The 13,474-nt window shown below is 49.2% G+C and overlaps 1 protein-coding gene across 1 annotated transcript in view; it reads right to left on the bottom strand.

The window, feature by feature from the left end:
* Nucleotides 1–13,474, bottom strand: part of LOC131583703 (gamma-aminobutyric acid receptor subunit alpha-3-like) — a 66,019-nt gene that overhangs the window by 42,902 nt on the left and 9,643 nt on the right. The window contains 1 exon segment of the mRNA XM_058848110.1: nucleotides 9,859–9,980. Coding sequence (XP_058704093.1) covers nucleotides 9,859–9,980 — 122 coding nt within the window.

Genomic DNA, 13,474 nt, shown 5'->3' with positions numbered 1-13,474 from the left:
GCATGGAGAGCCCTCCCTGCCCCATGCACTTTCACCAAGAGTCACACTTTCACCAAGAGTCACACTTCCACCAAGAGTCACGCTTCCACCAAGAGCCACACTTCCACCGAGAGCCACACTTCCACCGAGAGCCACACTTCCACCGAGAGCCACACTTCCACCGAGAGCCACACTTCCACCGAGAGCCACACTTCCTGTGCTCCAGCTCCAGGGCCTGGGTGGTGTGAAGACAAACGGGATCCATGAAGTGCCACCATCATCATTTTCCCTTTATCCCCAGCAGCTACAGATGCAGCAGAGGTGGGCAATCCTCACTTTGTGATGTCATGAGAGTCTCGTTGCTCAGTTCCTCCCATAACACAGCAGGGCCAGTTCTCCTGTGAGCCTCCCAGAGCACTGATTTCCCTGATTTCCCTGCTATTAAGACAGCAGCCCTGCTCTGGAGAGATCAGCCTCACTGGAGACAAACTGCCTGTCAGCAAACAGCACTAAATACAGGGTATCATACTCCACAGATGATGGCATGCTTTTAGTGTTTTCTCTCTTGGATGCAGGTCACACCACTAATGTCATCTCCAAACACCGAAATCCTACATGTGAAAAGGTAAAGCTTAATTGCCTTGAACAGCAACTCTTGTATTGACTCCAACATAAGGCCCATAAATATTAATACAGCTATATTTAGCCCCTTTCAATTATACATACAAAATTGAACATCTTTCTGGGAACAAATCAGTCCGGATAGGGCTTGGATATTTTTCCTTTTCCCTTTTTAATGCGTTCTGCATCAAAATAATAATAATTCCAATGAAACCAAAGCTTTAAAAAATCCAAAATAACAAAACCAGTGGATGGAGGCAAAGTCTTAAAGATGTTTTTCTGGCTCAACCAAACTCACTGGGCAGGTGTCAGAGGCACTTGTTAGAGCTCAGCCCTGCCCCACATGGTTCCCATTTATTTGTTGACTCAGTCCCTTTGCTGTAGGGCAGCAAATGGGCCCTGCTGAAGGTGTGAACCCAGAGGGACACACAGGGGAACTGCTGGGACAGGGATGCTGGAGGGAGGTCCCATCCAAGCATGGCCATGCCCACACAAAGCCTTCTGCAGTTAAAGACCTTCTCCTTTGTATAAAAATCACATCCACTTTACTGATTTGCAAATTAATTATACATCGCTTCCCTTGCCAAAGTGGACTTAATGGTATTGACATTACATGACAAAGAGGAGCTATCAGAAAGCTTCTCTCATAATGATGGCTAGATTGATCAGAGAAGAAGAAAGGAGATTTCATGCTTTTATTTTTTAACCCTTCCTCCTGAAAGCAAACAAGGCCCTTTTTTAGGAAAAGGCATTTTCAAATTCTCAGGCGAGTCCAGGTGCATCTCTCCAAAGGGAAGAAGAGCTCTCATCTTTCATGCACAAAAGTCTGGAATTCAATTCCCACATGTGCACAGACCCTTCACAGAAAACACAACTTGAGGGGGAAAAAAACCCCAACATTGTTTACACCTTCTTATTTTGCAGGACGGTGGCCACAGCTGGCTAATGTGACATCTACATGATGAGATAAGAACTCAGATGAGTAAGTACGAATGCAGGACAGAGAAAAAAACCTGATCTGGCCTATATGGACACAAAACTTCCTCAACAAGAGCTCTGAAGGATGCAGCAAGCCCTGTGCAGAGCCTCTGGCACTGCTTTGGGGTGTTTGTTATGGTCCTCAGACCCTTTCCAAAGCAAAGTTTTTCATATCAGAACTGATCCTTCCAAACCAGAGCTGTATGAAATGGTTTTTGCGACATGGAAACAGCATCTTGGCTTTTCAGACACAATTTATTTTGCTCCAGTCACGAGTTCTTCCATCCACTGACTCAGCCTGAACTTTGTCATCAATAGGATTTTCCAGCAGGTTGGGAGAGGGGGGAAAAGAAAAATCATATGCTTCTTCCATGCCTGTTATTCTCAACACTTTGGTTCGAATTATATCCTTCCAGAAGGTAAAGAGAACGGGGCGTCCTTTCCTCACAATGCAAATTGCAGATTAAAATCCCTCTCTAGGCTATACTCTGTGCCTATAATTGTCAGTACTCCACAAGCACTCGGGTTTTTTTTAATAAACATTAGCTGCACATCCTTCAGAGGTGCATTTTTAAAGTTAAGCTACAAGTTAGTAGACAAAGAAATATTACAGGAAATTCCTGCTCCATCAGGTGAGAGTTTTGCCACTTACTGCAACAGGGAATTTCCATTTGACTTTTAACAGTCTTTGCTTAAGAGACCCTGCACAGTTTAGCCTCAGCCTTGCAGCACTCCCCAAAGCCCCATGCATCTTCCAACCTCACAAACACTCCAGTATTTTTATTTAATCAAACAATAACCTTTAAATAAATGGAACGGCATTAAGAAGCTAACAGGTCTGAAGCAGCAACATTAATCCCCCCTCCACAGGGGGCTCAGATAGATGTGATTTGATTGCTTCTTCCAGATGGATCAGGGCTGAAATTCACCACCAACACAATCAATGACTTTGCCTTATCAGACATAAACAATGCCTCTATATTACTACATGAACTGCTGCAAACATTTTATCCTCTAGCTCAACAAAATAAAAGCTGCAGTTTCCTCAGTATTTGACCAGTTGTTTCACTACCAGCTTCCCAGAACAAACCAATTAAAGTTGTTTCTGTAACATCCAATAAAAAAATCTTATTTCTCAATCCATATCAAAGCCACATTATAAATCCTTTACATGGGACTGAATGAATGGAAATTCTAATAAAGGAGAAGCTGCCATAGTCCAACAGATCAATAAAGACATCCTCACAAGCAGTTTATAGCCATCTATAACATCATCTACTAATGTTCTTAAACCCATCTAACACATGTTCAACATGCTGAAACATCAGCTATCGCCTTCCAGAGTCATTATAAACAAACACCATCATCCCATCTCTGACACATGCACAGCTCCCCCTCGGGCAGGGATCAGCTGCCCAGCGTTTACACTGCTTCACTGCAGGTGTCTGAGCCAGCACTGCAGCTCTGACATGTTACTCCAGCACATATTACTGGGGCAAAAATCCCCTGCAGATGGCTTTCCTTTCCTAGAAAAATGTCTTGCACCCTGGGGAAAATCTTCTTGCCTACACGTGTGGGTGCACGGCAGGGTCAGCAGCTCCTCGCTGGAAACTCACAGCCAGGGAGTTGAAAAAAGGCATCCACAGGAGCAGGAGGAACACCTTTCCCTTCTCAAAAATCACAACCCCACAGCCTGGGGGCTTGGCTGGGCTGCTCTGGAGAGTCCAGAAGTGTGCCCAGCAAGGACAGCTGGGGATGGGCTCTGGCCACTCCACTGCCCTTTCAGAGGACAGCTGGGCACGGACCCGGCGTGGTGGCACACTCATAGCGCTGCAGTGGCACTGGCTGCTGCCAGATACCCCCAAAGCACCAGTGCTGACCCAAAGCCAGGTGTTTCACACCAAAAGCAATCAATCTCCTTTCACAATGGATTCCCGACCCCTCCCGAGTGCCTGTGACATCCCTGCAGCTTTGATACAGCCTTGTTGCCCTCAGCACATTGGTAACTTATTTAAGAGAAGGCTTCCACCCTTAGGCACAGCTGTCAGGGCTGTGTTCCTCGCCTGCCCTCTGATGTGTGCAAGGCTTTTCACACAGAGCTGTGCACCAGGGGTTTAAACAGCAACACCACCGGGAATTCTGTGCCAGAGAGGAGAGCACCAGGGCTCTGCCAATCCACAGTGAAGCTGCCTTTGGAGAGCTTCCCCCGATGGGAAGACAACCTTTCTTTAATTTGTTCACAGATCTTGACTTCAGAAGTTTGACGAGACAGAGCAGGGTCCCCGTTGCCCAGAAAGGTAAACAGAAGGAAATGCTGTTCAGGCAATGCCTCAGCTTCAAATTAAAACTCTTCAAGGAAGCTCAGACAAAGACAAAAATCTGAGATAAGACATGGATTTTGTTTTTTTTCCCCTAAGAAAGCATCACATTCCTCCCTGGAGTAATCAATACAAAGCATGAAGTCAGATCAGAGAGAAGAGATGAGAAGTGGAAGAAGAGTGGAAGAGAAGTGGGAGAAGTGGAACATTAAGACAGAAAAACAGACTAAACACAGACCTGAAACCCTAGAAATTGTAATAAACCACAGAGGACAACTCTGTTTGTCATCTCATGTTTCTCTCACACAAACAGTAGGTCTAGATAATGTTTATGAGGCAGCTTCAGCACACACAGGTCAAAAACCTATCCACAAGTGAAAAGGAAAATTTAAACATTTCATCCAGATTTTAGGAAATAAAAGTTCTGTAAACTTCAATCTGACAATTTAACACTTTTTACTACTGTTATAGGTTATTTTCACTGCAAAGGTATTTCTTGTTGGATCCTACCAGGCAGACAAGGTCTTGCTGTTTAATTTTGGAAAGCACTGTACTTTCAAGAGAAGGAAGTTCTGTAATTTAATTATTCTATTTCAACCCCTCTGCCTTAATGCTCCCACAGTAACAGACAAGCCCTCACCTGCAGGAGGTCAGGCCAAAATAACAGATGCACTGAGATATCACACACCAAGCATCTCCTGGGAATGTCTCAACCTAAAGGGGGGATGCCCTGAACCCAAATTCAAAACCTTTTGGCCATCAGCACTTGAAACAGTGAAATACAGGTGGCCAGGCAGGGATACAGGTGTTCCTCAGGAGCCATCCTGCCAAACCACACCATCATTAAAAGAGCAGGAAGAAACATTGCACCGCAGAAAGAGGAAACGAGAAACTCCAGCTGAGGTGCACTTTGCTGACAAAACAATCATGGAAATACAACAGCAGGATAAATATTAACAGGTGGCTTAGATCAAAACCATTGGCAAGGCAGAGCTGACACAGTAAGGGTAGATAAAAGGCACCACAGGCCCAGGAGGGCACCCCTGATCTGAGAGTCACTTGTGCCCTGACTCCACCAAGTCCTGCTCGAGCCCAGTGCGGGCTGGGAGGTGCTGACACCAAAGAACAACACAGTGGAGAAGAGGAAGAGGAGCCTGGGTTGCTTTCACCCTCTGGATATACCCAGCTGGGGCTCACCTCTGCCTGGATGGGACCTCCCCAGGGCCAAGGAATGTAATTTACCCTGTCCCCAAGGAAGAAGGAACCCAAGGGGTGAAGGGCCTTGCTCTGCCTGGGGAATTGTGTTGCTTTAATCCAGATGCCTGTGTTTGCTGGTCCTGCTAAACCCCATGGACACTTCAGGAGGCTCCCAAACCTCAGCTGTCCAGAACCCCTGGTGCAGAGCTGGTCTGGCAGGATGCTCAGCAGCCAGCACCCCCTCAGCAGGGCTGAGCTGTTCAGGGACTCCAGAGATGCTGTAGAAGCTTCAAGGAAATACCACGAGTTACCTTGCCAGTCATGCTGCATCCAGGAGGGATAACGGTGATCGATCCCAGCCTGGCTGCTTAACATGGTACAAATTGCTTTTTAATTGCAATTGGAGAAACTGGCTTATCTGGGATGTTTACAACTCATCTTTTAGAAAACTGAGCAGCCTACTCTCTCCTCTTCCTTGGGGCAAAATCTTTCTCTCCTAGCGTGCCCTGGAAAAGCCCAGCAGTTTTCTGGAATGCTTCCCAAGCACTCAATGCAGAGACTTTGTCCAGCACTGCTCCAGACACCCTCTGGGTTCCTCACCCTTACCCCAAATGTGCCTCAGGCACAACCCTGGCCCTGTGGAGCAGCCAGTCTCTGGCTCAGCTGGAAGAAACCCGTGCCTTGCTTTGCAAACAGCTGTGGAAAGGTCCCAGGTGCCTCCTCCTCGAGCACTAAGCTGCTCCCTGATAGCGCTACACTGCCAAAGCATATTTAAAGCATTCTCGAGGCTGTAAGGAAGGAAAAGCCTGGAAATGTCCCCTCCTGGCCCTGCCCAGGCATTCCCAGGATGGCTCTGTTTCAGTTGCAGCACAACAAAATGTCATCAATTAGAAAATAAGGTAGAGGGGATACAGCTGTCCAGGGAGCACCACTGACCCTCAAACCCCCAACCACTGTGTCCTCCCTCATGTTGCTGTGCTGGATGTCACACTGGCCCTGTAAGGACTGCAGGGACACCTGGGTTAGTTCTGTACATCTGTCATTCACAAAGAATCACTTGTGGTCCCTTCATCTGCATCGCACTCCATGAGCATCTCTTCTTTTTGGGCACAGGACATCTCACCCTTGGTCAGCCAGTTCCACCTCCTTCTCCTGGCCACATCTCCCCTCTCCTGCTCTTGGAAGCTCCAGGTGCACAAACGAGGCTCCTCAGGGAGTCCCAGCAAGGAGAACCAGAGAGCTACAGACAGACACTTCCCACTGCAGCCCCTCCAGGCTGGGCACAGGATCTGTGTGACTTCACAGCTCCAGACCAAGAGCAGAGGCCCGTGCTGTCCACAGAAGCTCTCTTGGGACATTTTCTGATCCTACAAGGTTGGCCATGACAACAGATGTCTCCATTCCCTCGGGGTCCATCTCTGTTCCTCTTCTGACTTAATAACCAATCTGCCCCGTGTTCTCCCAGGGGAAACAGGTTTTCTGCTGACAGCTCCTTCCTCTCCTCCCCCACTCTGAGTCCTAGAAGATGCTCTCTTTATGCAGCAGCCTCTTCCCCAAGCCCAGTCTATCTTTCAGTGGTCACGAGGCCAAAGAGAAGACTCGGCTCTGTTCCTAAGAGGAATCCAGCCCTGGCTCAGCTGGCAGAGACAGGGAGGAACCTCCTGCCAGACACTGTGACACAAATGGTTGTGTCCCCAGTGCTACAGGGTGTTACTGCAGAAGAAGGGGTCTGACAGCAACCTTCCCCTGCCTTTCTTCTTCTAAGCCAGCCTGGACTGTGCTCACAAATCTCCCCCCGCCTCAGGCCAGCACGGGCTCCTGGCTGGACTGGATGTCTCCTGTTTGGGGCAGGAGCAGCAGCCAGGCCCAGGGCCACCCTCACCTGGAGGCTGGCTCTGCAGCAGCAGGAGCTCCTGAGCAGCCTCAGCACGGGCTTGCTTCAGCTCGTGTCTGCAGCATCCTGGTAGGAAGAGGAGCTCTGGCATGGCAGCTATTAGAGTGGGTGGCAGCAGATGGTGAAAGCAGAGGGGATAAGAAAATAAATACAAAGAGGCTATCTTGAGGGGAGAAGTCACCACATTAACACTCTGTTGCTTACACAGTGTCTTCTCCCAAAGTCTAAACAAACACTGCTCGGTTCCTGGCGCACAGGAAGCTGAAGGAGGGGACAGGGCTGAGCACACACAGCACTGCAGAGCCCTGAGAGGTGCTGCAGCTCCAAACCCTGCTCAGCCCTCCATGTCCCAAATGTCTGCAGGGGCATCTCATCCAGAACAGGAAAGCCAGCCAGGCAAAGAGCCTGCATGTCCTGTTTCACACAGGTTACACACAATTTAGGGAGCTCCACCCTTCCACCAGCCCTGGTGTGGACACAAGATCACCGCATCTGCCCTGTCCATGCACTGCAGGGTGTGGATGCTCTTGCCTGACATCTTCAGAAAAGCAATGGAAGACATTCCCAAGGGAAATGGGGAGACTACAGGGACTGCCCAGTGCTGTCTTACAGGAAAACAAATGTTCCTTGTCCATCACCCACATGCTCACCTGGAGCAAGACAATCGCTTTCCCAGCCCTCACACAGCCTTGGACATCAGGAGCCTGTCTCTTGCTGACTGCCACCACAGGCTCTTCCATTAACCCCAAACTCTGGAGTCTGCAGCAAGATAATTTCTGCTTCTCTGGCCACTAGCAGCAGTGGGAGAAGTCTTTCACCCTAATTCTCCTCCTGAGAGACCTCCAAGGCTTCAGCCTTGGGAAAAACAACTGAAAGTGGGAGGGCCTGGCTCACCAGGCTGCTCCATACAGAGAGGACAACTCACGGCCAGTCAAGAGCCCCCAAAACCTGCAGCCCTCATCAGTTCCCATCTGGGTCTGCCAGAGAGCCTCAGCAGGGGAACACAGAGGTGAAAGCAATCTTTAAACACACAAGGGCTGGCTCAGGCAAAGGCAATTTATTATGTTAAACACATTATTAAAGGATCTAAAGCAACGAAGCAAAGATGTTCCACGAAAGGTTTGAACTTCCCCAGCAAGGGGCTCCTGGGACTCCTCTTGTTAACACTTAGCATGGGCTTGTCTGCAGCTGAGCCTACAGTGAGCAGAAATGCCCCCTCAGTCCCTGTGCAGAACTCGTTTCAGTTAAATCAATACAGCCATCGGGGAGACTTGAGGAAGCAAAGCTATTAGTAGGACCACAGTTAATTCTGGGGGAAAGAAACAAGCAACAAAAGCAATAAAACTGACTGATTGCTTATGCAGACACCGTAACCCTTTCCTGTCTGGGTCCTGTAGCACAGCAGAGGGGAGGATGCTCACTGGAAAAGCCCTTCCTCCCCAGGTTTGGCATGGTCTCAAATGGCAGCTGCAGGGCAGAGGGCTGTGGCACAAAGGTGGACACAAGGCTGGGAGGAGGCAAGGCTGCTCTGGGGAAGGAAAGTGCCATTCCAGGAGATCCCATCAGCATGCAAGAGCTCAGAAAATCAGCTATTGGCAGCAGGATCTTCAGAAAATAGGAGAGCATGTGGTGACTCCAGCTCTGGGTGGAAATCATGCTCCAGCAGCACACCTTTGCTGGGCAGGAGAGCTCAGAGCAGTGCAGGAACATTCCCTCAGCAGCCCCAGGGACACACAGCTGTCAGCACCTGAGAGGGGCCACCTCTGCCACAGCAACAGTGCACCAGGAAACCACCCAGGCCCACATCTCCCTAATCTCATCTGTCTTCCCCACACATCTCCCCATTCTCCTGCCCCCTTAGATCATGCTGACTGGAGCTGTAGGCATTAGGTGGGAAGGTGACTGCCACGGCTTTTTCTTTCTGATGCACCTCAGACAAGTGTAGGAGCTTGCAGTGAAACTGCAGCAGCAGCAATAGTGGCAGCAGTGCCGAATGCAGCTCAGGAGGCAGCAGGGCCTGGGCGAGTGCCCGGTGCCCAGAGCAGCACGGGGGGAGAGCCTGCCAGGTGACAGCTGCATAGGAAATAACTGAGAAGATGTGGAGACAGAGGCTCTGTAGCAAAGCAAACTGACTAAAAAGCAGCACCAACATGAGGTGAAGGTTCTGCAGAATGGTGGTATAGAGCCACAGAAGCATTCAGGTTGGAAAAGGTCATCAAGTCCAGCTGCACACCCAGCACCAGCACCACGTTCAGCACTAAGCCTTGTCCTCACCAACACTTTCAGGGATGGTGCCTCTGCCATTTCCCAGAGAGCCTTTTCCAGTGCTTTACACCCATCTCTGTGAAAAGTTTTTCCTTATATCTAATCTAAACCTCCCCTGGTGCAACTTGAGGCTGTTTCCTCTTGTCCTGTCATTTGTTACCTTGGAGAAGAGACTGACCCACACCTGGCTACATACAACCTCCCTCCAGGGAGCTGTAGAAAGTGAGAATGATCCCCCTTTTCTCCAGGCTGAGCTCCCCCAGCTGCTCCTCATCAGATCTGTGCTCCAGGCCTTTCCTCTGGACACGCTCCAGCCCCTCAATGACTTCCTTTCTGGATGGATCAGCATTTCTGAAAGGGTGATGCCTCTAAAATAGCAGGAGCAGGTTCATCCCCAGCTGCTCCATCTGCAGGCCACCACAGCGCCCCGGGCCTCACACATCTCGGCCCACGAGACCCCCAAAACAGCCCCAAAAAGGAGCAACAGCCACCACCTGAGCCTGGCAGCGAGCAGCCTCCCCTCCTGACAGCAGCTGAGTTCCTCATCATCATCCGTGCTGCCCGGCCTTGCTAAAGGCACGCAGCTGAGGGAAGCACCCCACTGACCTCCGAGCCCAGGCCTCAGGCGGTTGTCGTATCCGTCCAGGAGCCGGTCCAGGATGCGTGTGAAAATGGTGATGTTGTCTTTGCTGTCATCCACGACGTCCGAGACGTGCTTCTGAGAGAGCCTGGCCCATGGGACAGGGGGAAAACCAGGAAAAAAGCGTTAGGGGGGAAAATCTATGCTGTGCGTGCTCTGAGAAGCTACAGGGAGTGAAGGGAAGGGGGTTCCTGCTCCAGCCTGAAGTGCAGGACTCAGCTTTTGATAAAGTCATGCGTTTGCAGGACTCAGCACAGGGTATTTCTGATCCTCACAGACCTCCCCACTGTCCCCTCCCCACCTTTCCCTGCTCAGAGCCAGCAGCACCACAGGGAGCGCTTTAGGAGCCCTATTTTAACAGGGAGCTGCTCCAACATCCCTTGCCTGCCCCTAAAAATGGGCATTTTCTGAGCAGAGGCTGTGGGAAGCTCAGTTATTCAAGTGCCACTATCTCCTTGCAGGCAGCATGGGAGAAGTGACACCAGTTATTTGCCAGATTGAGCCATTTCAAAGATCTCTGCCCCAGGGAAGAGGGGAGACAGAAAAGTAAAAATTCAGTAAACAGGCTTAAAGCCTCATCATTAAAACACCTAGTGAACCATCTCTGCAGTTTGCTGAACTTTCCCTGTTTATAAAAACAAATGAGTTTCCACATTCCCATCTCTGCTCAACACAAGAAGCCTGGAAGCCCCCAAACAAGATGATTTCCTCAGAACACATTCTGCCCCAGGTGGAATAAAACAAGGAGTAAATTCCTCTAAAAAAGCACATCTCACTGAACAAAATCTTCAGTGCAGTTTTGCAAACACAAGGGGCTCAAGTAATACATTTGCATTTTGTGTCTCCCTTTCAACCAACAGAAAAGGAGATTGCGAGTCCTTCTGGAACCACCTGCCTCTAAAAGAGATTTCAGATGACACAGAGCATCAGTGCTGTGGCTTCAAGCACAGTTTCCCCAGCAGAAATAGCTGTTAGGACCAAAACAAATGGAAAGGCAGAAGATTAAGTAACAGAAAACAAAAATAAAAATCTATAGAGATGAAGAGTTTTCAAGGAAGATGGAAGAGGAAATAAGGGAGAGACAAATGAGGCAAAAAAAAAAGATTAAGAGGCACAAACAGGCAGCGAGATGGCTGAGGATGCCCGGGCAGGCAGGGGAAAAAAGGCTGCTGAAGCAGAGGGATGCTCAGCAGCAGCTACAGGAGCCCCTTGGGAGCAGGGAAGCCCTGACTGGCAAATTGGCACTAAGTGGAGGAGAGAATAACAGGGGAGCACCGGCCAGAGTAAGACCACAAATGCCACAAACCAGAGGTGGTGGACATGGAATTCATGGTTACAAATACCAAGGACAGCACCTATGACCATCAGAAGTGTCATCCTGGGGGAAGAAAACCCCTAAATTGTCACTTTCTAACACTTCTGCCCCTTTCCTTCCCAGCCCAGCCTTGTGTCCTTTGAGGTGTGGCAGCTACTGGTTTCAGCATGCATCATGAAGTAACTGGGGGGGAAAGAAAACCCACAAAAAAACTACAGAAAAAGGAATATTATTTAAGGAGTTCAAAGCTTTATCCTGCTGCATCCCATCTGGTCAGCCTGGTTACCCCTGACACTGCTGGTGCACCTGTAAATACACTGTGAAGGGTCAGTAGGGTGACAAGTACCAGAGCTGGAGCTCTCTGTCAAAGTGTTCACCCAACAGAAAACTCAGATTCTGTAAGATTGAAGAGGAGCAAAGAGTATTTCCTAGCAGAAGAGGAAAAATTGAGAGCAGGGTACGGGTACTTTAAGAGTCAGGCTGAATCAATACTATTTCGAATGCTGCAGTTAATTGAAATATTCCGTTTTGGGAAATTCTGACATTAATTTTCATTGGGTTCATTGACCAAACACTCTGGGAAATTGCATTTCAAGTGCCTGAGGTCCACTTCTCCAGAGGCACATCCCACCTCTCTCAGGACCACTTAGCCTCAGTATTTTAGCAAAGCAGCACCTGGAGGAGCATTCAAGGCAGGAAGCTGAGCCTCCAGGAACACAAGGAGGGTAACACCGTGCTGAAATTCCAGTTTCCATAGGGAAAATAACACCTGACCCAGCCCTAATGCAATCTGCCAGATCCAAACCTCAAAACACCCCTGACATTACAAACTGCATCACAGCTTCCAAGATTTCCAGATGAATCCAAACACTGGTTTTGGCTTTTCATCTGGACTTGAAGTCCCTGCAGGTAAGAAGAGTTTTGAGATTAACAAATGCCTGCTGTAATTAGTGGGGTTTCAATTGTACCAGCTTTCAATAGATGTCATGGTTAAAAGCAATCTGTCCCAGTGTCTGCTGATGAGTATATAACCATCTATAACTTATGAATAGCTAGCATGCTCATGAAAAGCTCATTCATTAATGTTTTATAAGCTATCTTTAAAAATTACCCATAATATAAAGAGTGAGAGGATGGATTTTTGTGAAGGAACTCCTGGCGGAGGCTCAGCGGTGATGGGAAAAACGAGTTTACAAATTTCAAAGCTGTTTTACTTAGCCTGACATTTGAGGGTTTGACTTCAATGTGAGCAGTGTGGGATTTGCTGGGGAGGTGCTGGGGGGAGAGCAGCGTAGGCAGGACAAGGGAAGGTGCAGGCAGGAGAGAGCCAGCAGCACCTCTGCCTGGCACCTGATTTGGGCTAATAATTCCTTTCCCAGGAAAGCTTTGGGCTGCCTCACCTCACCTTAACATAAAGCTAAAGCTGCCCTTTAGCAAGGCATAAAGGAACTGCAAAGAGATGTGTGGGATCAAGGTTTTAAAATAATTAAAATCCTTTAGGCAGGAGGGACGGAGGTTTACAGCAAATTTAATTAGGATAGGCTTGAGGAAAAGTCATTACCTTGCCACCTGTGCACAGGCTCTCTGGGGAGCTGTGCCACATCAGCACAGGGGTCCCCTCACACATAATTTAGGAAGCAAATCCTCCTGGGGACCAATATTCTGAGCAATCCCTGCGTGGCAGGTGGAGAGGGAGCAGCGGCTCGGGTGAATTCGTGATGGGGAGGAAAAGGCAGCAGTGAGGAAGGCAGAGCCACAGGCACAGGGCATGGGGACACCCCCCACAGCCCCTGTGGGTGAGAGGCCAGTGCCCAGGGCTGACTGTGCCTGTGCAGGAGGGCAGGATCAGCACTCACAGCACAAGGCAAGCTGCAAAGTCAAATCCAAGCAGACAGAGCAGAACAGGGGGGACAGGGCGGGAGGGGCAGCGCCAACATCTTTTCATGCGTGAAGATCCTTGGTCCCTTCTGGACTTCTAATTCAGCAGACAGCATTTCAGTGTCCATACCTGGCACTCTAAAGGCTTTTCTAAATGTTTTATAGAAATCATGTATTATTTGCATTTCTCTCCCTCTGTGCAGGGCTCCTCCCTCCCCACAGCTGGCGGCATCTCAGTCTTCCTTCCTCGAAGGGCTCCCTGAGCTCACCCAGAAAAGGCTCTGCTGGGATGCAGTCATGGACTAACAGGCTTTCATCTCCTCCAGACAGCTTCCAGAGGCTGGGAAGGTGAAGCTGGCAGCAGCACTCTCCTTTCCAGGACAGCCAGA

Source organism: Poecile atricapillus, chromosome 12 (genome assembly GCF_030490865.1).
Source record: "Poecile atricapillus isolate bPoeAtr1 chromosome 12, bPoeAtr1.hap1, whole genome shotgun sequence".
Lineage (NCBI taxonomy): Eukaryota > Metazoa > Chordata > Aves > Passeriformes > Paridae > Poecile > Poecile atricapillus.
Note: the sequence above shows the minus strand (reverse complement) of the source record. Positions and strands in the feature narration are given on the sequence as shown.